Consider the following 23,503-nt stretch of genomic DNA (forward strand, 5'->3'; position numbering starts at 1 on the left):
AGCTTGGGTTTGATACCTGTACAAACAGCTTTATTAAAAAAGGCGGGCTTAAGTACCCTGCTTCGATTAAGGCTGTTGATAACAAGGAATTTATTCTAACCAATGGGCTCCTTGAAGCAAAGATAACGGCAAACGGTGAAGTCAAATCGTTGTATGATTTGAAGGCCGATCGAGAGATTATTGATCAAACAGCCACAAAGCAAACAGGTGGTGTTGGGAATCAATTCGTGCTTTTTGATGATGAGCCGTTAAGCTTCCCCGCCTGGGACACCGAGATATACTCACTCAACAAGTTCTCTTATTTGACCAAAGGAGAGATTTTGTCTGTTTCCAGCGACCCCCTTGAGTCGAAATTAGTTGTGAAGCACAAGATTTCTTGAAATTCTCGTGTCATGTGGACTGGCACGAGTTTTACAAGTTTTTGAAAGTTCAATTTCCCGTCACAATCCACACTCCCCAGTATGCTCTGTATGAGACTCAATTCGGTATCACCCAAAGACCAACGCACTACAACACGACCTGGGACGTTGCTAAGTTTGAGGTGTGTCATCACAAATTCATGGACTTGTCTGAGCACAATTATGGCGTTTCCGTCTTGAACAATTCCAAGTATGGAGCGTCTGTTCATGGCAATTTGATGAGGCTTTCGCTTCTCCGTTCGGCCAAGGCCCCGGATGATCAAGCTGATATGGGGCTGCATGACTTTGAGTACGCGTTGTATCCTCATAGAGGAGGAATGGGGCCAGATGTCGTGAAATTGGCGCACAACTTCAACTACAAGCTCTTGCACGCCTTCGGATCTCCAAAGAAGTTCAAGTCCTTGGTTGACTTGATAACTCTCACGGGCGACGAGTCTTTGGTATTGTCGGCGATCAAGAGAGGAGAGGCCGACGAGGACGTAAATGTCTATCCTAACATTGAAGTGGAGAACAAGGGCCGCATGTCGGTCATAGTCCGTGTCTACGAGTCTTTAGGTGGCTCTTCCACCGGAAAGCTTGCTTTGAAAGACTTGGCGGTGCACAAAGTCTTCAAGACAAATGCCTTGGAAGAGAATGAAAAGGAGTTGGACGTGGAGGACGGCTGCGTGAAGATATCGCTCCGGGGGTTTGAGATTGCCACGTTCAAGGTTGTGTTGCAGTAGTCCAAACACGAACTGTGACCAGATTGTGTTTGGTTTTATGAACTCGTTTGGTTTTATGAATTTGTTTATAAACTAGTTTGGTTTTATGACCTTGTTTGGTTTTATGGACTAGTTTGACTTTATGAACTAGTTTGATTTTATGGACTAGTTTGACTTTATGAGCTAGTTTGATTTACAGCTATGCTTGACTTTATGGATTGACTTGATAATACGGGCTGCCTGGATGGAAGCTAGCCAGGATTATGAGCGGGCCTGGTTATGAACCCGTTTGCATGAGCAAGCCAGAATCGTGAACAAGCGCAATTTCATGGACGAGCCAGGTTTCATGATCAACTTCACATGATGAGAATGCCAGACTTTAGGAACATGCAAGAAATCGTGCACATGTCTGGTTCCATGACCTAGCGTGGAATTAGCACGGTCATCGGCGCAGGAGCAGCCGCATCGGGTTGTGCACATACAAGCCCAAGAGACATTTTGGCTTGACCTTTCTTCCTCAACCAATACGTACAATGGGAATGATCAACCAACCATCGGGCCAAATCAGATTGACCAACGTGTCGCTTGTGAAAATCAAGAAAGGGAAAAAGCGGTTTGAGATTGCGTGCTACCAGAACAAAGTCCAGGACTGGAGACTGAGAGTGGAGAAGGACCTCGACGAGGTGCTCCAGATCCCGCTGGTTTTTACCAACGTGTCCAAGGGCCAGGTTGCCAACAACGAGGATCTTTTGAATGCGTTTGGAACCACCAACCATGACGAGATTCTCCTTGAGATCTTGGACAAGGGTGAGATCCAGCTCAACGAGAAGGAAAGAAGTGCCAACTTGCAACAGAAGCAGAACGAGTTCCTCAACTTGATCCTGACCAAGTGCATCAACCCGAGGTCCAAGAAGCGGTACCCGCCCAGCATGATCCAGAAGGCGCTCGGGCAGTTGAAGTACCACCTCAACCCCACCAAGGCCACCAAGCTCCAGGCGCTCGACGCCATCAAGCTCCTCATTTCGGCGCAGGTGATCCCCATTGCACGCGCGCAGATGAAGGTCAAAATCACCGTGCTTCTGCGGGTCCGGGACGCGTTCCAGGAACACATCCGGCCCATGGTGCACAGGATCGAGAGCGAGAACGAGGGCGCCAAGTTGTTCGAGGCCGTGGCCATCATCGACCCGTCCCACTACAAGGAAATCGTGGACTTGCTTCTGGGCGAGGACCCCGACAAGATGAAGAGAGGCGAGGGCTCCGTGGAGGTGCTTGACATGGTGGCGTTGCAGGAGTGAAGCCTGAGCCCAAGACCCGGCGGTTGAGCGGCGCACGCCCTAAAAATTTGGTGCGCGAGCCCAGCCGAGCGCATCAGACCCAGGAACCACCAAATTCAGCCAGGCCCACCAAATTCAGCCAGGCCCACCAAAACAGCCAGGCCCACCCAAACAGCCAGGCCCACCCAAATAGCCAGGATCCGCGCCATGCCGCCCAAAAACAGAAAGCAGAAGGAAATCGTCCAGGACGAGCGGCTCCAGGCCATCGTGCTCACGGACTCCTTCGAAACCAGGTTCATGCCGCTCACGCTGGTCAGGCCGCGCTGCCTCCTCCCCTTAGCCAACGTGCCCTTGATCGACTACACGTTGGAGTTTTTGGCCAAGGCCGGCGTCAACGAGGTGTACTTGATGTGCTCGTCGCACGCGGACCAGATCCAGCAGTACATCGAGCAGCTGCGGTGGGCGCACAACTCGCTCTTCTCCGTGACCACGGTCATGAGCTTGGAGCTGCGGTCCGTGGGCGACGCCATGCGCGACTTGGACAACCGCGGCATCATCACCGGCGACTTCCTCTTGGTGTCCGGCGACGTGGTGACCAACATCGACTTCCTGAAGGCCATGGCGTTCCACAAGGCCAAGAAGGCCGCGGACAAGGACCACATCGTGACCATGGTGCTCACGGAGGCCAGCCCCATGCACCGCGCGCGGTCGCCGCTCGACCCGCTGGTGTTTGTGCTTGACAGCGTCAGCCAGCGCTGCCACTACTACCAGGGCATTGCGCCCGCGGAGGGCAAGAGGTCGCAGATCACCATCGACCCGGAGCTCTTGGACGACATCGAGCACGACTTTGTCATCCGCAACGACCTCATCGACTGCTGCGTGGACATCTGCTCGCCGCACGTGCCGCAGATCTTCCAGGAGAACTTCGACTACCAGACGCTCCGCGGCGACTTTGTGCGCGGCGTGTTGACCTCGGACTTGCTCAAGAAGACCATCTACGCCTACACCACGCACGAGTCCGAGTACGCGGCGCGTGTGGAGAGCTGGGCCACGTATGCGGCCGTGGCGCAGGACGTGCTTGCACGCTGGTGCTACCCGTTGACGCCCGACGCCAACATGGTGGAGAACACCTCGTACAAGTACGAGTTCAACCACATCTACAAGGAGGAGAAGGTGGTGTTGGCGCAGTCGTGCCGCATCGGCAACAGCACGTGCATCGGCGCCAGCACCGCGGTGGGCGCCAGCACGGCGATCGCCAAGTCCGTGATTGGCCGCCACTGCCGCATTGGTGCCAACGTGGTCATCAAAAACTCGCACATCTGGGACCACGCGGTCATCGAGGACAACGCGGTGGTGGACAACGCCATAGTGGCCAGCCACGCGGTCATCAAGGCCGGCGCGGCGCTCGCGCCGGGCTCCGTGATCGGCTTCAATGTCGTCGTGGGCGAGGGCCAGTTCGTGCCGCCGGCCACGCGCATCATCGACAAGCACTTGGAGAAGGACAGTGTGTTGTGCGCCTCTTTCGATAGCGACGCCAGCGACGAAGAGCCGGCGCACGTCGCGGCGCACGCCAACGCCAACGACACCGAGTTGGTGGGCGACGATGGCACCGGCGTCTTGTACATGTCCGAGCGCGACCTTGACGACGAGTCCGAGCTGGAGAACAACTCCGTGTCGAACTACTCCGGCGTCATGTACCAGCTCAGTTCGCTCAACGTGTCGGACGAGTCGATCGCGTCGCTCACCCGCCGCAAGACGCGCCGGGCCATGCGCCGCAACTCGCGCAACAGCAGACGGATGTCTGCCACGCTGATGATGTCCACGGACTACGAGGGCGGGGCGTTTACCGAGGAAGAGGAGGACGAGGAGGACTTCAACAAGGAGGCCATCGCGACCGTGGAGAGGGCGATGGAGAACAACCACGACATCGACACGGCGTTGTTGGAGCTCAACACGTTGCGGATGTCCATCAACGTCACGTACCACGAGGTGCGGGTGGCCCATGTTGAAGAGAGTGGTGCACTTCATATCGACCGACACCTTGAACGCCAAGGACGCGGCCGTCAAGGTGTTTGGCGACTGGGGCGCGTTGTTCGAGAGGCAGGTGTTCAACGGGGACGAGCAGGTGGACTTGGCCCAGATTGTACAGGACACCTGTGTCACGCTAGACCCGGAGCATGGGCCAGTCTTGCTTTTTATTGCTCTTCGGCAGCTCTACGAGCTCGACATCATTGACGAGGACAACCTCTTGAGATGGTGGGAGTCCGAGCTGTCGGCCGCCAGTGAGGGTTTGCTCAGGGTGCGCAAGTTGACGAGCCAGTTCATCGAGTGGCTCCGCGACGCGGAGGAGGAGAGTGAGGACGAGGATTAGGGGGCGTCTGGCGGGCACTGCTGACGCCATATCTGTTGACATGCTCGAGAGTTTTATGAACGAGAGATGCATGTTGACCAGATCAAGAATTTGCTCCGCGTGCAGACCAAGAAAAGGCTATTTAGTTTTTCATGAACAAATGTAATCTCACAAATTGCAGTGCTTTGCGGACTGGTTCGAAATTCAGAAGAATCAAAATACCGCTCACAGGGCACCCCGCACGTCTCAATTGAGCAGTATGAGATTTTTGAGGGCTTGTCTCTAGGTATGACATTGGGGTTCGTTGTAAATCCGTGTTTTATATGTTCTATTGTGTATCAGTGCTCTCTCTTGAATATTTTATTTTGCGACATGCCCTCAGAATTATACCCCATATTCCTGTAGCAGAGCATTTATTATCGAAAGGTTTCGTCTCATCAATTCGATCAATTCGACATCTTTTTGCATTGCAGTATATCTCATTGAGTCATGATGGCACGCGGATGGCACATGTTCGGTAAGAAGGCGAGTTTGGTGGCTTGGACTGATATTATTTATAGGAGACGTACCATAAACTCAGCTAATGTAAAATTGCTAATTCAGTTTTTCAAGGTGAGGTCACTGATCTATCCTCGAGATGATACGATTCGTTACAGTGATGTACAAACTTTCTGACTCCTACGTTAGGTGTAGCTTCGTGAGCGCTTTAAAATGTCTTCTTTTCAAATGAGAGAATGCCAACTTGATACTTGTTCTTCATATCTGATCGCACTCAAATTTGACTTCCTGATTGTATATGCCATCTTCAGCGGTGGCTTTGCTGTGGGCATTTGAAGTAGAAAGGAGCGAAAGGATGATGGCTGATGTGAGTATTCAAGAAATCACCGCAAAATAAAGAACATGATCTAGCCTGAACTGCACTTTCTTCTGCTGCTACTGTTGAGATGAATTGAAGGCAAAAAACGGCCCAGTTTCCCTGTATAATTTTGGCAATGATACAAATGGAAGGACGCAATTTGAATAACAAACTTCATCTTGTTATTGTTCTGGTTTACCTAAGTCTGTCATTCCCAGAGAGAAAACGATAATACATGAGAGTAATAATGAGATAGGATATTAGAGACAATTTTTGCTTTATTCTTCTTGATCGAACTGTATAAGCTAAGACTTTCTAGAGAAGAGAAGAACTCAAAACACCAAAAGGAAGAACACAATTTCGTTCCGCAAAGTTTCAGCGAAGAATTAAACTGGCATTGTATGAGGAAAACTTTATTCTTGCAGCTGAAAGTGTAATTCACCCCATAGAACAAAGGTTGAATTTTATTTGGTTGTACAAGAGTCAACAAGTTCTAAAGTACAGTGGTAAATGATGCCTAAAGCACGAGTTTTGATAGATTATCCTAACAAGACCGCCCAAAAGGGAACATTGAGTCTGCGAACATGACCATGTTGGGGCAGGACTGCCAGCCCAAGTTCTTAGACGCAAGACAAAACTTCATCAAATCAGAGTAAGTGGTCGGTAGTATAAACTGGAATGCCAATAATACTAGACCCGACTTTCCATCAGGTGCGAAACAATTTTCGAAGCGTTGAATCTACTTCACATACTCGGAACTTTGATTCTTGTCGCTGTATTTTTGAATGATTTCGAGAGAGTAATCCCGGTATGGACTTTGCCGAAGACATCTTCAATTTCCTCAAGACCAGGAGCTAAGAGGTGGGATGTACTTGTGTGGAACCTAGGATCGTGCAATTGATAAGTATCGTCATCTCGAGTAACACTGTGGTTATATTCTGACATAACTCTAAGAGGAATATCTGTTTCGAAATAATACCTGGGTACAAGTAGCTCAACCATGATATGCGCATGAAACTACGGGTGCCCATAATGAGTTCATATTCAGAAGCGTATTTCCCTTGCACCACCTGTCGTCAGACTGTCACTATAGAAATACGTGATTGCGAATCTTCACGTTCTTCATAATGTACGTCATTTCCCAGTGCTCACACGGGGAATCAACTGCTCAATATTTCTTTTCGCGGGCAATTGTTCAGCGAAGATGCCGACCTTAAACCCGGAATGTACCTTCTCATCGCTATTTAAAGAGAACTAAGCGGGTTCCTGATCAGCACCTTCCTGGAGCCTCTGTTATCCATTAATCAAGGACAAGAAAATTTCTGGACATCTTTCAAGCTTTCATTATTAGAACGAAGTATTGTTTGAGAATTGAAAGATGCCAAGAATGCTGCTAATGGTTCCAAATTCAGAACATGAGGTTCTTAGGTAATAATTGCTGTCCATGTCTTCTTCCGAGACCCGTGCCGCGAAGAGGGTTCTGACCGGGATTACGTGACTATTTGGATTATTCCATCGAAGTAAATTCTAACTAACGATTCACAGCTTTTGCATTAGAAAAGTCCGCAGCAGAAGTCTTTCCAATGTTTCAATTAGCATTACCTAAAAGCGCACAGCAACACGACGCAGGCGATTTCATGCAATACAAAGATCCACAAACCTTCTGGAGTCTCATGAATCCTAGAAAGCAGCCGGCTTCATCGAAAGTCATGTTTTCCCAATGTCTTCTCACGGGAGCTTAACCCAAGCTCCCCAAGAAAACCCATGCTGCGTCTGGATGTCGCGAGCCATCACCAGCCTGAACGAGAAGATATCCAGCTTTAAATGGAAGACCCGCCTCGACCAAAATCTGAGCATCTATAACACATATTCTATAATAAAAACCCACGATACCTAATCAACATTTTTTTGTCCGTAGCCCTAATATTGATCGTCTATTCTTGCACTAATAAGAGTGAGAATATATCAGGCCCAGAGTTTCTACATATGTTTTTGGGCCAGCGACGCATCCCGGAGCCAGCAGCCTACAATCTGTTCCATCTTCGTCCTTCTGCCGCTTTCTTCCTCGGGAATGGTCTCGGGCTAGACAGGCCCCCTCAATACAGAATCACATGTCTCGTGCTATGCTCGATCAGGGCAGGCGGTATAAGCGAATGGGCTGCCTGGATACAGGGACGCCTGTATCTAGTTCCTCGGGCAACATGGCCTACAGTTGTGGGCAGATATCAGCTGATCTCAGTCAGGCGGGTACGAAGGCACGTGCGCCAAAAATGGTACATTTGCCGGGCGTGGATGGGGAAATAAGCAGCGGGGCTACAATTCCATGGCGCCAAACGGTGCCCGATAGAAGTGCCCGGAGCCATGGAGTATGTTGGGAGAGCCCAGATATGGGCCATCCGTCACGTGACGCGTGGCGCTATACGACGCTGTGCGAATGGCGCTATTTTTTGGACCGAGCGTGTATATATCACGAGGCGTGGGGCCGGAAACAGCGCCCCAGGCAGCAGCAACATAAGGCCATCAGTAGCACCTCAGCTGGCGGCGCCCGATATTTCGACACGCGGCCTCTTTGACCCTTCCCTGCCCGTGAATTTCCGCAAGAACGTGATTTGTTGCCCTCCGTGTGATTTCTGTCTTGGTGTGATTATTGCTTGCTAGTGCGATCATTGGCTTAGTAGAGCGATCCTCTTGTGCGATAAAGCTTACAGAGTGATTGTCATTCTTCTGGTATTGACGTTATCTGGTATTGACGTTATCTGGTATTGACGTTATCTGGTATTGACGTTATCTGGTATTGACGTTATCTGGTATTGACATTTACTGGTATTGATATTATCTGGTATTGTCCTTCTTGCGTTGGCGTCAATTGCTCATTCCCCTAATCAGTGGCGTAATACTGTGATTGCATTGGCCTGCGCCGACACTGTCATTCTCAGCCCAATAGTCTCAGCCCAAAAAGGGATCTGTCATCTGTCACAGTGTTCCGTCTGTTTCCGTCAAGAGCCCGGGTTCAGACCAGAGCCGCTCATCCCGCACATTTACAGCCAGTGCGATTTATCTTTTGAGTTGCCAGCCCTCTCTTCAAAAAGCGCCCACCACGCATCGCCCCGTTTGCCACTGCGAGCTCCCGCCCCAGGCCGCGGACAATTTGCACCCATCAGCTCAGCACCTCAGCTGTGCTACACCCGGAAAAAACACCGGCTCATACCACCAAAACCAGGCAAACAAAACGAAACAAAACGAAACAAAACAAAACACAAATACAGAAAAACACATACACAAACACAAAAACACAGACACAAAAACACATACACATACACAAACACACATACACAAACACACATACACAAATACACACACACACACACACACACACTATGCTGCCCCTCGATGCCATTGTCATCGGCGCAGGCGTCGTGGGCCCTGCGTTGGCCACGGCCCTCGCCAGACAGGGCCACAAGGTGTTGATCATCGAGCGTGACTGGTCCGAGCCAGACCGCATCGTCGGCGAGTTGATGCAGCCCGCCGGCGTCAAGGCGTTGCGAGAGTTGGGCTTGGTCCAGGCGTTGAACAACATCGACGCCCGCCACGTCGACGGCTACTACATCAAGTACCACGGCACGTCCATCGTCATCGACTACGCCAGCAAGGAAACGTGCCAGAAAACCGCGCCCGTGGTGCCGGTGCCCGACTGCGTGTTCGGCGGCAACGACAAGTTGAGCACGCACGACCCCGTGCTCCTGGCCAAGGACTGGGACGCGGCCGAAAACGTGCGGGGCGTGTCCTTGACGCACGGCAAGTTTCTCCTGAACCTCCGGCGCATCGTGCGCAGCGAGCCCAACGTGACGTGGGTCGAGGGCACGGCCACGGCGTTGCTCCGTGCCCCCGGCCGGCCGCAGAGCGTGGTGGGCGTGCGGGTCAAGACCGCCGACGGCTCGGTCCACGAGTACCGCGCCAAAATGACCTTTGCCTGCGACGGCATCTACCTGAAGTTCCGCAAGGAGCACCTGCCAACCAACGTGCCCACCACGGGGCTGTACTTTGTCGGGCTCGCGTTGCACCACGCCGAGTTGCCGGCGCCCAACCACGGCCACGTGATCTTGGGCAGCCACGCGCCCGTCTTGGTGTACCAGGTGTCGGCCGCCGAGACCCGCATGCTCTGCGCGTACCGCTCCACGCGGCCGCCGTCGCTGGCCAACGACGACTTTGTCCAGTACTTGCGCACGCAGGTGTTGCCCAACTTGCCGCGCGAGCTCCACGCCAGCTTCGAGGCCGCGGTGGCGGCCCGCCTGTTCCGCGCCATGCCCAACCAGTACCTCACGGCGCCGGAGCAGGGCCGCGGCAACGAGGGCTTCGTCATGTTGGGCGACGCGCTCAACATGCGCCACCCGCTCACGGGTGGCGGCATGACCGTGGGCCTCAACGACACGGCGCTCCTCGCGCGGCTCTTGCACGGCGTGGACCTCGGCGACCAGCGGCTCGTTGACCAGAAGCTCCGCCTCTTCCACCGCAAGCGCAAGAACCTAGACGCGGTGATCAACGTGTTGTCCATCGCCTTGTACTCGCTCTTCGCGGCCGACACGCGCGGCCTCCAGGTTCTCCAGCGCGGCTGCTTCGAGTACTTCTTGCTCGGCGGCGACTGCGTGGACGGGCCCATGGGCTTGTTATCGGGCATGATGCCATTCCCGATGATGCTCTTCAACCATTTCTTCTCCGTGGCATTCTACGCCATCTACGTGAACTTCGTGGCACGCGGCGTCACGGGCTTCCCCGTGGCGCTCTACGAGGCCTTCGATGCGTTCTACTCGGCGGTCGTGGTATTCACACCCTACTTGTGGAAGGAGTTGGTGCGGTAGCGGGACGTGCACTGGTCCTGATTTAGAAACTACGAACTGTGCGGGGACGGCCCTGTGACGCCGCCTTCGTGGTGTGCGCCGCATAGATACTACGAACTGTTCCGGGCGTCCCAAGGCTGCACGCCGCCCCACGGACTCTAATAAGATTCAGTTATACTGGGCCAAATCCCTGTAGCTTGTGTTTTCGGATTGCTGCTTGCGTGTCGTTGATTTTTCCTGTGGCCCAGCGTCAAGTAGTCTGGACGGGGCTCATCTCACCCGCTTCTCTGTGCTCCAGCGCCAGGTCTCTTTAACAGCCGGCTGTGTTCGATGCACGATACTCTAGCCCGTGCAGTTGGCCTGTACGTTCGGAAGTCACTGCCGATAGTACCACCGATTACAAGCCGCCACCTTGCTTTCCCAAGAATGATATTTCCGAAGCTCGGTGGTATGTAGCAAGACCAGACGAGGTTCTTCTTAGCACCCTTAATCTTTGCAAGTGACCATTATTGTGGGAACATCCTTTATATGCGCCAAAAGCACTCCTGTTTGTTGGTGGTTCACTTCGAAACTAGTCAAGATACCTCTCGACAGTCGACAAATCTATCTAGCTCTCTTGCGGGAACCATCATCTAATATTGATTTGTTAAGGCATGTCGCGGGCTAAACCGATAGCGTGGCTTAACGTGTATAGCAAGGCGCCCTTGCTGCAAATGATACTCGTATTGTGACACTCCGTTGAACATCGCCGGGTAATAGACAGTGACTAGGTCATTGAACTCGAATAATCTGAGATCGTGATGAACTTTAACCTAAATGGTTCTCATCGAGTATTTAGCAAAAACGTGTTTCTTACTATACAATAATAGATGTGCTTAAGTAGAGAGTTTCCTACAGCACATCTTGGTGCTCAATGGCTTTTGACAATTTTGCATAGGGTAACAACTCACCGCAATGTCCATAAAACGTCCTCTGACGGACTACTTCAAATTAGATTTTTGCACTGGCCAACTTGTCTGAATTGATCTGGTTGAGTGCAAGTTTGCGAGTCCTTTAATACTTCATATCTACATTTCGTTTTTCAGGTCTATGAGCGTCAAATTACAGATTACCGCTAAATCAATTCTACTTGACTGGTTCACCTCAAAAGGGAGGTTCCATACTCTCATCCCGTCTCCTTAAGCATGCCTCTTCAATTGAGCCGACTTTTAAATCTCTTCTGTCATTGGAATGAGGGTTACTTTTTCTTCTGACGGTCCATTCGCCGGAAGCACACAGGTCATGATAGATGAAGTGAAGTTTTCTGCGTTTTTGGAGTCTAACAATCAAGCCTAGACTCACGGTCAACAGTGTTTTTATCTCTGTGAATTCTTCCTTCTTCCTTGCTTGACTGTTCTTATGACGGTCACAAATATGAATGTCTCTCGTGTTCTGCAGCAAGTATTGGCTGCTGTTTGGTCCTTCTGAATGTAGATGCTGATATTTGGTGAGTCATATCCAAGTCTGATTTCTAGATTAACGTTTTTTTTAATAGGGCTTGCTATACCTTTAGACATCACTGATGAAACTGACATGATCGCTTAATTGAAAGACGCAGTAGCTACAATGATTTGTTCAAAGTTAGTGGTCTACCGGGGAAAGCACTTATCAGCTGCGTCTTGGGAATGGAGATTATCTCGGTGACAGTAAGGTAGAATACTTTAATATCGAGACAGGGCACGGGGGTTGAAAATTACTGGGGCAAATGTCACGCAAAATTTGTAAGCTTTGAGTACCCAGTCTCGGCTCTTGAACACTGCTTTCGGGTCTAACGGATAATAAAGTGGCTTCATTGGAGTGGCTCGCAAGATGGGGCGGTGCTGGTAGTTGCTTGGCTGTTGAAACATGGCACACGACAATTGCGATGAGAAATACAAATAAGTCAAGGATGTTCTCATCTAAAAATTCTTGATAGCACAAATTTAGATATTAAGTTTGGATCCCAACTATAAGTATTCTCCAGCATGTGCACCCAGCTGGATACTTATTCTGAAAATCAGCAAGGAAAATGCGGTACTCTTGACCTTGAAGGTCATAATAATGGTCCAATCTTGAGGCAGAAATAGTGACGTGGTCGCAAGATTATAGAAACGAAGGGTAATGCGGTGAATGCGTCTGAAGCTTTCTAGATCAAGCATCAGTATGCTCAAAAAAGGTTTTTGGGATAATTTGACCTGTGCACCTCTCGCGGTTATTTTCGAAATGAACGAATTAAAGTCTTCTTCAACCTAGATGACAACGATTAACAACGAGCAAAAACTAATCAATAAAATTTGCTCTCATGCCTAGACTGAGAAGTAACTGCTTATGAAACGAAATTCACGAATTGCGTTAGATGACCAAAATGAACGAAGATGCATATATGAAGTCTAACAAAACCCAAATCACACTTTAACCCAAAAAGTGAGCCGGCTGGGCTTGAATGAACTCAATTGACTGGTCTCAAATTATACCCACACTTAAGAAGATCTGGCTGAAGCAGAAATTATACCGTGACATGTCACCAGGTCAGCTTATCGTATGTAAGTCATTGTCCTCACCGGAATATTATGTGACTTTAGGAGCGACAGATATGCGATGACGAAATCTCCAAGCGATCTTACTACGATTGAATTGAATGTGTATTTTCCCCGTTAAGTACAACTTCGTTCTGTTTGAATCATACTTAAGCTCACCCAATCTGGCACGTCATTTGCCGGACAAGTGCGGTTCTAACCTGTTGCCATAATGAATGCGCTAAAACTACACAAGCAAATATATAACGCAAGAGTTCGACAGACGCTAGCACTTTTAAGCCAAGTATCGTGGCTTCGTGAAAAGTCCCAGATTACCAGACCCACTATTCGGGGACGTTAGTATAACTTGCGGCTGGCAGTCCTGCGTATGTGCAGCTCGAAATTAACATGTTCTGCTGCGAACGAAGGGCATTCCACAAGATAAGAAATGGCAGGCCAAGTTCGTAACCCAAGTAGTCAAGCATATCAAGCCCCCACTTTATCCTCTTTTACCATGTCACTGTACAAGTCCCAATAATCCAATTCAGGCCGCCCTCTACAAAGGCATGTTTCTCCAGCTCGAGTAATAATTCACTGCGACCCACCTGCACACGTGCGGGGCGCAAGCTTCGGATGCGCAAAGTAGCAAATCTGGCATCGTCATACAATAGTCCCGTCCATCACTATAGTATGTCTGACCGCCTGCCGCTTTTGAGCCGCAAGTTGACCTCAGGACCAGGTTCCTGGGTGTCGTCCTTCTTTTTGGGCACCAAATTGACAATCAAGTCATCGCCCGTAAACTATCTCCTCGTGTTCGTGCCCTTGGGGCTCTTGGCAGGTATTCTTGACTGGGGCCTGAATGCGATTTTCTGGGTCAATTTCCTTGCAATTGTGCCCCTTGCCCTGATTCTTGCCTTTGCTACAGAGGAGCTTGCTGAGCACACGGGCCAAACAATCGGCGGGCTTTTGAACGCCACCTTTGGCAATGCGGTGGAGCTCATTGTGTCGATTATTGCCTTGAAAGATAACCAGGTCAGAATCGTCCAGGCACTGATGCTCGGATCAATCTTGTCGAACTTGTTGTTGGTTTTGGGCTGCTGTTTCGTGGCGGGCGGGCTTACCCGTGTGCAGCAGACTTTTAATCAAACGGTGGCACAGACCATGTCGTCACTTATGGCGTTGGCCACCGCCGGTCTTTTGGTGCCTGCGGCGTTTCACGCTGCCATGCCCAAGCCCAAGGAAGGCAGCGTTTTCCCGGACCCTGACTTGGACTCGGACATCAAGATCCTCAGCTTGTCCAGGGGCGTTGCTATCATTTTGCTCTCGCTCTATATCTTGTATCTTGTGTTCCAGTTGAAAACACACAAGGCGTTGTTTGAGGAGCAGTCCAGTGAGGAAGAAGCCATTATCACCACGTCTGTGCCCATAGGCGAGGAAAGCGCAGCCGAGACAGAACACTTGTCGATTGTCGGCGCCTTGGCCGTGTTGGTGGCAGCCACGGTTTTGGTATCTTTCTGTGCAGACTACTTGGTGGGCTCTATCGACGACATTGTGGAGCTGTCTGGATTGTCAAAGACGTTCATAGGCTTGATTGTCATTCCAATCGTCGGCAATGCCGCGGAGCACGCTACTGCAATCATCGTTGCCATGAAGGACAAGATGGACTTGGCAATCGGTGTTGCCGTGGGCTCCTCGCTCCAGATTGCGCTTTTTGTTACCCCGTTCATGGTCATCACAGGCTGGATTATCGATGTGCCCATGTCTTTGTACTTCTCGACGTTTGAGACTGCGATCATGTTTGTTTCGGTGTTCATCACCAATTTGGTGATTCTCGATGGGGAGTCTAATTGGTTGGAAGGTGCCATGCTATTGAGCACATATTTGATTGTTGCTTTGGCATTTTTCTACTACCCAGACTCGGTGGCCACTTGAGTCGACTGTTGACCTTTAATTCTTATGATTGTATAAGACCCGTTTTATGAAAAAGAACACAGAATTCAGTGCACGCTTTCGTGGATGCCGAAGGAAAGATTGTGAGTTGATTTGCGTGGGCTTCGGCACATGTCGTGATGAAGAGGGACCCTGGATTTGAGAATACTCGATGTCTGTTTAGTTTGAAATTTTTTAAGTTGAGCGAGTGAAAGACTCGTCACCTATTACCTATGTGTTTCCAATACCCTGGACTCTAGTTATTTCGAGAAATTAAAGATATCATACCGGCTGCGAAGACAGGGATGCATCGAGAACGCACAAGTCCGGTAGAAAGACGAAGTGGTGTTTGTGACATCATGGTTGCCCCGTATAAATTCAAATTAACCATTCATGTATGGGTGTGACTTTCCGGGGTACGTGGCAGTCGATGGTATTCTGGCAAGCATGCCCTCCCATGAAATTCTGCGGACAGTTATTCTGATGCCGATCACAGGCAAGGAGCCAGTTTTTCAATTCTAGTCGGTAACCATGCAGCATCTATTTCGGATTGTATTCCACTGCTAATTCGAGAACTATTCTGGGTTGGTCAATCGTGCAGCAATTCCTCAAGAAGTGGACCAGTAAGTTTGCCAAGTAGCAAATGGAGACGTTCTTATATTTCACATGGGCTGCTGGGGCAAAGCTTCAATGACACCAGAACCAACCTAGGTAATTAGACCAAGGAATTTAGTGCGTTGGCAAGTTCAATCTCTGTTCAAGTACCAAATGTAGTGCTGTAGAGGAAAATGATTCTGGTTTCGCATTTCGCAACCGGGCCCAGGTTAGGGCCAAAGCAGTGCCCTTGCATCCACTCAATATCTGCTCGCATGCCCATCAAATATAGCAGGACATCCGGCGAAGAGCTGGCAAATCTAGAAAGCGATCCTGTATTTGAAGCCTATGGCAATAATGGTGCAAATGAATTTCCTCCCGAACAAAGACATTGGCACGTCTCGACGTGATTTCGGTGTATGCAAATTTGAGTGCTCGCGTTTTCTCTGTTCCATGCAATAAGCTATTGTCTCTCGACACCCACCGCATTATTGGAAAGTGGGACCAGCTACACGAAATGCAAGGCATCGTAGACATCCTCTCGTCTAATCGACGATTGTTATCTTTGTCTATGACCAACGCGAACACACAGCCCATTAGAATGGTCTATTCTCCATTGCATCAACGGTCTCGCCGATGTGCGTCCTTGAAGTATCACCATCGAAATAAAAAAAAGTTGCGAATATGGGCCCTCTAAAGCGAGCACACATATTGACTAAACAAGAAATGTAAGACCGGCCTTTGGTCAATTAATCGGGGTGCCCCAGACTAGGCAGTGAACGGCTGCGTCCTGCACACAGGCGCCCGGCGCGTCACGCTCTTGTGCGAGCCCAGCGTCCCTTAAACGCGCGTGTTCCGCCCAGCGGCATATTGGAGATTTGGCGCCCAATTCCCAAGGCGGCTTAATGAAGCGACTTGCGCGAGTGGCCCCGGGTTTAGCAAAACACGAGTACTATGAAATGAGGCCAGTGAAACGAGAGAAGGATCTGAAGTGCAAAGACGAAGTTCTTGAAACGCAAAAGGACAGCAGCTTACAGATGTTTGCAATACCCCTTGAGCTGTGTTGTTGCCAATCAGTGCCATCCCTTTCGGACAACCTCTGGCGGACACGCTCCAACTATCCCAACCATTCGCGTATCCAACCATCCTTTCCCATTCTTCCCCATCCCATCCCATCTTGCGCCATGCCTGTATACCGCCCACGCCCGAACAGGCAAATTGGGTGCTCTTGTTTCACCCCAGTTTCAGGCGTGTCACCGGCACGAGACACGCAGCGCGCCTGCACCGTGGGACGCGCCGCACCAGATCTCGCGACCGCGAGGACCAGTGCCATATAATATTCCAGGCTTCAGACGCGAATCGCCCCCTGCGAAATTGCGAGATAAACAAACAGACGTCCTGCCGCCGTCAAGACTAATGCGTGGCTTGGTGGACTGGACTGCGTAGGCACCAGTATATAGCGCCGGGAGTCTGCTTTCGTTCCACGGCCAATTCTTCTTAGAAGCCCGACATCTTTCTTTTGACTATCCTTGACCTTCGTTGTCCTTCCTTTGTCCATCCCGGGTCCCTTCTTTTGATTACCGCAGCCGACTATTTGAACACTTCCCGACTTTCGTACTTTGAACACCTGACTTTGAGCATCTGCCGTTCGTTCTTTGAAAAATCTGCCGGTGCTCGTACTTTAACATCTGACGTTCGTACTTAACATCTGACGTTTGTACTTAACATCTGACGTTCGTTCTTTAACATCTGACGTTCATATTTTGACATCCCCCAGACTCTTTGCCAGGACCCGCCCTGCTGCACAGACATTCCCCAGGACTCCCAAACACAGACCCAAGACAAAAGAAACAAATGTCCGACCACGAAGCCTTGCGCATTTTCGCCAGACAGCCCGTGTCCTCGGCCATGGTGGAGATCTTGGCGTCCACCACGGCGTCGGTGATCCAGGTCAAGCCAGCCAAGAAAGCAGCCGAGAAAATGGGCCGTTTTTTCGTGGCGCCCACGCAGGAAAACGTGCTGCTCCAGAAGTTCATCGGCCGCTTGATCAGCTATTCCAACGTGCAGACTCCCACGCTCATGACGTCGCTCGTGTATTTGAACAGACTCAGAAACGTGTTGCCGGGCAACGCGGTGGGCATGGAGACCACGCGCCACCGCATCTTCTTGGCTGCTCTCATCCTAAGCGCAAAGACGCTAAATGACTCCAGCCCCTTGAACAAGCACTGGACAACGTACACCGACGGGCTCCTCACGAACGAGGAAGTCAACCTGGTGGAGCGCGAGCTCATCTCGCTTTTGAACTGGAACCTCAACGTGACGCAGGCCGAGTTAATGGTGGCGTTGCAGCCGTTCTTGGCGGACATCAAATCCGATCTCCGCCGCAAGCAGGACGCGGAGGACTTGGCCAAGGCCGAGTACTACCGGTTGTCCAGCTCGTACACCAACTCGACCAACTCGATTGCGTCCTACGACTCGTCCAAATCTTCTCTCTACAGCTCGAGCTCCATGCTTTCCTTGCGCAAGCTGGCCAGTTCGCTGTACAGCTTGGCCGAGTCTCTCCCACGCACGCCTCTCCGAGACAAATCCACGGCATCGCTCAATGTGCGCGGGGCCCATGCCTACGATACCAAGGTGCAGCTGACGTTGGCGGTGCCAAGAACAGCGTACCAACAGTACGTGTAGAAGGGCTTCGGGGCGCCCGAGCCTCTCTCAGCTGCTGGACACCTGACCGAGCCACCGGGCGTTTCCTACGATGGTTCACTTCTTCTGTTGCGCAAGACAACATTCCCGATTGCTTTTGTTTGCGACCCGTTTCTTTTCGTTTCTCCACAAGACTTTTTATAGAAAGCTATAGCTTAAATACATTCATTTCAGGCTCACAGTGTATGCGGTGCAGGGCAAGGTCGGGATGCGCCTGCGCAGGCATTTCTATGCGCCTGCCCAGTTCTTCCTGTTGACGGTGGGCCTGGCCAGGTCTTTTATGGCGAAGGTGGGCATGGCCCGTTCTTCCATGGCGATGGTGGGTATGGCCCGCCTGAAGACGTCCTTCTGCGGTGCCCAACCTCCAACGACCATTACCGCAACGAACATTCCCGCAACGACCATCACCGCAAGGCCAGTCGCAGCACAGACCACTCCGCGTGCGCGGCCCCTACCCGCATGTACTTTATTACCAAATTATTAGCCAGATTAGTGTTGGTGCGGATCCTCCTTCTCGGGCTCCGGCGCCACGGTGATCATGGTGTCGATTCTCAAGATGGAGATGCAGGCCTCCAATGCGGACTTCAACGACTTGACCTTGGACAAGGTGGGCTCCAACACGCCCGTGGAGACCTCGTTGACGATCTTGCCGTTGAGCAAGTCCAAGCCGTAGTTCTTGTACTTCTGTCTCTTGACGTCGTCCTTCAACGCGACCTGGGAGGCCGCGTGATAGGTGCGCAACTTGGCGATCAACTCGGACGAGTCCTTGGCGGCGTTGACGGCCAAGGTCTTGGGGATGACGAGCAACGCGTTGGCGAACTCGGCAATGGCCATCTGCTCGCGCGAGCCCACGGTGGTGGCGAACTTCTCGAGGTAGATGTTCAGCGCAGTCTCGACCGCGCCGCCGCCGGGCACCACGTGGCCGCTCTCCAAGGTGCGCTTGACCACGCTCAAGGAGTCGTGGATGGAGCGCTGCATCTCGTCCAAGGAGTACTCGTTGGCGCCGCGCAAGATGATGGAGGACAGCGAGTGCTGGCGCGTGCCCTTGACGAGGATGCACTCGTCGTCGCTGATCTTGGTCTGCACCACCTCGTCGGCGTGGCCCAAGTAGGAGGCCTCGAAGGTCTCGTCGCCCTCCAAGTTGGCCAAGTTGCCGACCAAGGTGGCGCCCGTGGCGCGCGCGATGCGGCGCAAGTCGTCCTTCTTGCAGCGGCGCACGGCCATGGCGCCCACCTCCACGAACTCCTTCAAGCACAAGTCGTCGATGCCCTTGGTGGTCAAGACCACGTTGGCGCCCGCGTTGATGATCTTGCGGATGCGCTCGATCACTATGCCGTACTCGCGCTTGCGGATCTCCTCGAGCTGGTCCGGGTCGTCGATGTTGATCTGCACGCCCATGGCCATGCGGGCCTTCTGCAAGTTGATGTCCAAGCACGCGATGCGCGCGTTGGCCACGCGCTTGACCATGGCCTGCGACGCCACGGTGCAGTTGAGCGCGTAGCCGTGCACCAACACGGACTCGAGCGACGACTTGCCGTGGGCCTTCAAGATGTTCACGGCCTTGACCGGGTACTTGGTCTCGCCCTTCGGGTTGGTGGTCTTGACCGCGAGCATGGCGTCCACCACCATCTGCGCAAAGAACGCGGAGTCCGCGCCGAGGATCTTCAGCAGCATGGACGTGCGGGCAATGCTGACCAACGTCTGCTGGCCCAAGCCCGCCACGTCCTGCAGGAGCACCTCGTTGATGTAGCGCACGGCCTCCTTCAACGCCAAGCGGTAGCCCGTGATCACCGTGGTCGGGTGGATGCGGGTACGCACCAACTCGTGGGCCCGCCGCAACAACTCGCTGGCTATGATCACCACCGAGGTCGTGCCGTCGCCAACCTCCCGGTCCTGCTGCTGCGCCAACTCCACCAAGATCTTGCCCGCCGGGTGCTGCACGTCCAACAAGGACAAGATCGTGGCGCCGTCGTTGGTGACGGTCACGTCGCCAATGTCGTCCACGAGCATTTTGTCGAGCCCCACGGGGCCGAGCGAGGATTTGACCACGTTGGCCACGGCGAGCGCGGCCATCACGTTTTGGTTGCGGATGTCGTCGCCGGAGACCTTCTCGCCGCCGAGGAAAAGCGTGTCTGAGCGCGCGGCCGAAAACATGCTGCAATAGGGGGCGGGTGCTTGTGGAGGGGTGAGGAAAGAAGGGTGGTGCTTGCGAGGTTTGGGCTTCAGTTGACGGTAGGCGCGCAGAAAACGGGAAGTTGGGTGCGGCACGCCGCGCCTGGCGCGGGCCCAGGGCGCCGCTGGTGTCGGCGGTCTCCGGGTTTTTGGGGGTTTGTTTTCTGTTCTTTTTTTGGTTGGTTTGGGGTTTTGTTTTCTGTTCTTTTTTTGGTTGGTTTGGGGTTTTGTTTTCTGTTCTTTTTTTGGTTGGTTTGGGGATTTGGTTGGTTTGGCTGTTTTGGTTGGTTTGGCTGTTTTGGTTGGTTTGGGCTGTTTGGGTGGACTTAGTGGTTGGGGCTCTGGGCCTTGGCTTTTTAAATTGGCTGATGCGCTTTGTTCGGGCGACGCCCCGGTCCATACGCGGCCTGGGCAGAACCGGTGCGTCGATTGTGGGTCCCAGGCCCTGGCTATAACGTAACTATACCGTGTGAACGAGCTTGTGGGGTGCGGCGGCGATTTGGTGCCGAGCTCTGAGCAGCGGCGTGTATGTTTTTTTTTTGTTTTGTTTTGTTTTTTATTGCAGATCTTTTGGGTTTATTCTGGCCACAGCAGACGGGTCCTTTGTCTTGGGTGTTGCAGCTCGTGGTTCCAGTGCGGGTTTGATTGTAGTCCTGACTGCGGCTTCTAACGCTGTCTTCAGAGCTCTTTCCGACTTGGTTTTGATGCGGCAGCTGTATTGTGTTTGCTTGTTTTTGTGGCTTTCTGGTTTTTTTATCTGGGTTTTACACCACTGCAAATTTCAGTGTCCCTTAATTTGCGGTAGCTCTGAATGCGTATTCCATCATTGTTCTGACCTCCCTATTTGTTCTTGGGTTTACGGCCTGTTCTAACTTGCCTGCAGTATACATTTGGTCTCTTGCTTACTCTTGCAGCTCGCCTTACGCCATCACTATGTTTTGTCTCATTTGACATGTCAATTTTTATTGAGTCTCAGTTGAGTTTCTTTGGGCTCTCGGATTCTAGACCAGACCTTCTATCGCATTTAGTCTCCTTTGCAAATCAGCTCACAATGCTCTTAGCTTTTGCGTAAAGCCTTTTTAGGTATGGGTTGCGTGTGTCTTACGTCTCCCGTACAGTTCCTCTCCTGTCTCGCTCTGTACGAAGCCATATACTACCACGACGCCCATTCCACAACACCTCTTAACTGTTCTCTGTTTTGAATTCTAAGGAATACATAATAATTTTATATATTTGAATGTAATGTTAATGGTACATAAAATATATAATATATCATGACTATTATCACCCCCCTGTCCCTGTCACTATAACCTTAAGTACGTCGTGCCTCGCCATACCAAACCCGCTACGCTCTATTCTTTATGTCAGCTAAAATAAAAATCCCGTTTAGTCTTTAACGCTTTCGGTAATTTCTTCTTTGTTGAAAACTGCATTAATTTCTGATGTATTTCCTTTTTTTGTCTTATTGTCTTGTATCCAACTAGTGCTGAGTCTTTTCTCGTCTCACGTATAAAAGTCCCCTGTTCAGGGATGCAGCACTTACTACGTGATTATATAGCACCACAGCTCCCACCGTGCTTCCGTTTTCACTACTACAGCGCTTAAAGACTTGATCTTTCTATGAATTTCGCTTCTACAGCATCCTCCTCTCTTACATAAAGACAATTATTCCTTCTGTTGCTCCTCATATCGCGTCTTTAGCTGCACGAAAAAGAACACTTATTCTCCGCTCGCCTTAAATCTTCTTTTACGGTATTATTCTCTCAATAGGCTCTCTTATGCTTCCACGATGATAGCTCATGTTAGTGTTCAACTCTTCCTATAAACTATCTTGCCATGGCATCCACTCCACCTATCTTCCCTCTAGCCATCAAACCCGTGGTAGGTCCTCGGAAAGGTGTACACAGCTCTTACCATTCTCCCCTGCTTTCACATTCTTGACAGTGCAGGTGACTACGGTGCTTCATTCGCAACATGCAACTCAAAAGCATCGGTCTCCCCCAGTGCATCATCCATCACAATCTCCACCTTTGATTATACGTCTCCTCTCCTGTCTTCTATCCTACCAAAACATTTCAAGCGCTTGTGGCTGCCAAACCGTATTTAAATTTGGTCAGCCTTGTGCTGATTGTATATGGGCCGAAGGTAATCAAAGCGCTTGCCACTTTTTCTGTACGACTCAAGAAATAAAAATACTGGGCAGAGAATGGCATTTTTCTTTGAGGCTAATTAGCGTTTCAACGTCGGCTTTACCTCCGCATCACCCGTTGCCTGGAATAAAGACTTTATGTGTCATCCGCTCACAGTTCTGCTCGAAAATTAGTTCTGTCGAGACTTACCGGAAAGCACAAGCGAATGCAAGGTTACTAATTTTTGAATTATTGAGGACGAGTCACAGTAGGTCGCTAAAAGCAGCATGGCCTTTTCCCTAGAACTTCTCTTTGTCTCTATTTTTCCGGCAATAAAAAAGATATCAAAGTATACCTCTGATGACAAAAAGCTCACTCAACGGTAAACGAAATAAGAAGCCCAGTTGGAATGTGCAAACTCATCAGGCTATGCCGAGATGTTCTATCCTTGGTAAGTAGACTAAGGAGGACCAACCAAACACACCGCTGATAAATCACGGTCACTTACCATGAAAGGAGCTGATAATGCTTTCAGTAAATCTACTAACGTTTGTTAATATTCTGAACCTCCGGTGGGCTTCCGCATTAGCTTCACTGAAACAGTTGGTGAGAACCTCGTCACCAGGTTTTGTATGCTTTGAGACTTCCTTCAGGAAAGCATGTATATGGATGCCAAAACTTCACCAGTTTTGCTTCAGCGTACTCAAGTAAGTGTATTTTGGCCTTCATCATTAGTAGTTTTTGAAAGAAAGGATTTTCAACCAATTCTGCTACTCTAAGCACTACAAAATATGAGCCACTGACCTTGCATTCAAAGGGTATTGATGGTCTGCTAGACAGGCATTTTGAGCAAAGAACACTTATCAAAACTTCACAAATAATACATTGGTGTGGCTTTTAACCACGTTCATTGAATCTCAAATCATCATAGAATCTCCTGCCAGCGGCGTCCTAAACTATGTTCATATGAAAACCACAATACTCCTTCGACGACTATTCTCGATCAG

The 23,503-nt window shown here is 50.8% G+C and overlaps 8 protein-coding genes across 8 annotated transcripts in view; 7 read left to right on the forward strand and 1 right to left on the reverse strand.

Moving 5' to 3' along the window:
• AMS1 (alpha-mannosidase) overlaps positions 1-460 on the forward strand; it is a 3,343-nt gene extending 2,883 nt beyond the window's left edge. Inside the window, exon 2 of the mRNA XM_018855661.1 lies at positions 372-460. Within this exon, the coding sequence (XP_018714716.1) occupies positions 372-380 (9 nt within the window). The 3' untranslated portion in view covers positions 381-460. The remainder of the gene's footprint in view (positions 1-371) is intronic.
• Positions 461-1,653: 1,193 nt separating this feature from the next.
• Positions 1,654-2,415, forward strand: METBIDRAFT_36439 (guanine nucleotide exchange factor; the record flags this gene model as incomplete). The annotated part of the gene is made up of 1 exon (XM_018856738.1): positions 1,654-2,415. The coding sequence occupies one exon, from the start codon at positions 1,654-1,656 to the stop codon at positions 2,413-2,415; it is 762 nt and encodes a 253-aa protein (XP_018714717.1).
• A 186-nt stretch (positions 2,416-2,601) lies between these two features.
• On the forward strand, positions 2,602-5,578 carry GCD6 (translation initiation factor eIF2B catalytic subunit epsilon; the record flags this gene model as incomplete). The annotated part of the gene is made up of 6 exons (XM_018853755.1): positions 2,602-4,383; positions 4,406-4,748; positions 4,926-5,030; positions 5,087-5,261; positions 5,305-5,356; positions 5,438-5,578. The coding sequence occupies 6 exons, from the start codon at positions 2,602-2,604 to the stop codon at positions 5,576-5,578; spliced, it is 2,598 nt and encodes an 865-aa protein (XP_018714718.1).
• Positions 5,579-8,558: 2,980 nt separating this feature from the next.
• Positions 8,559-10,880, forward strand: ERG1 (squalene monooxygenase). The gene is made up of 2 exons (XM_018854168.1): positions 8,559-8,874; positions 8,909-10,880. Exon 2 carries the CDS (start codon positions 8,978-8,980, stop codon positions 10,454-10,456), a length of 1,479 nt encoding a protein of 492 aa, XP_018714719.1. The 5' UTR covers positions 8,559-8,874; positions 8,909-8,977; the 3' UTR covers positions 10,457-10,880.
• A 2,779-nt stretch (positions 10,881-13,659) lies between these two features.
• VCX1 (Vcx1p) lies at positions 13,660-14,901 on the forward strand (the record flags this gene model as incomplete). Its single annotated transcript, XM_018858632.1, has 1 exon — positions 13,660-14,901. One exon carries the CDS (start codon positions 13,660-13,662, stop codon positions 14,899-14,901), a length of 1,242 nt encoding a protein of 413 aa, XP_018714720.1.
• Positions 14,902-17,198: 2,297 nt separating this feature from the next.
• PCL2 (cyclin) lies at positions 17,199-18,421 on the forward strand. Its single transcript, XM_018854167.1, has one exon. It carries the CDS (start codon positions 17,347-17,349, stop codon positions 18,175-18,177), a length of 831 nt encoding a protein of 276 aa, XP_018714721.1. The 5' UTR covers positions 17,199-17,346; the 3' UTR covers positions 18,178-18,421.
• Positions 18,422-18,684: 263 nt separating this feature from the next.
• TCP1 (chaperonin-containing T-complex alpha subunit) lies at positions 18,685-20,349 on the reverse strand (the record flags this gene model as incomplete). Its single annotated transcript, XM_018858633.1, has 1 exon — positions 18,685-20,349. The coding sequence occupies one exon, from the start codon at positions 20,347-20,349 to the stop codon at positions 18,685-18,687; it is 1,665 nt and encodes a 554-aa protein (XP_018714722.1).
• A 1,353-nt stretch (positions 20,350-21,702) lies between these two features.
• Positions 21,703-22,910, forward strand: METBIDRAFT_121046 (uncharacterized protein). Its single transcript, XM_018854169.1, has one exon. The coding sequence runs from the start codon at positions 22,167-22,169 to the stop codon at positions 22,797-22,799; it is 633 nt and encodes a 210-aa protein (XP_018714723.1). The 5' UTR covers positions 21,703-22,166; the 3' UTR covers positions 22,800-22,910.
• Positions 22,911-23,503: the final 593 nt, after the last annotated feature.

This window comes from Metschnikowia bicuspidata (assembly GCF_001664035.1).
Source record: "Metschnikowia bicuspidata var. bicuspidata NRRL YB-4993 chromosome Unknown METBIscaffold_1, whole genome shotgun sequence".
Lineage (NCBI taxonomy): Eukaryota > Fungi > Ascomycota > Pichiomycetes > Serinales > Metschnikowiaceae > Metschnikowia > Metschnikowia bicuspidata.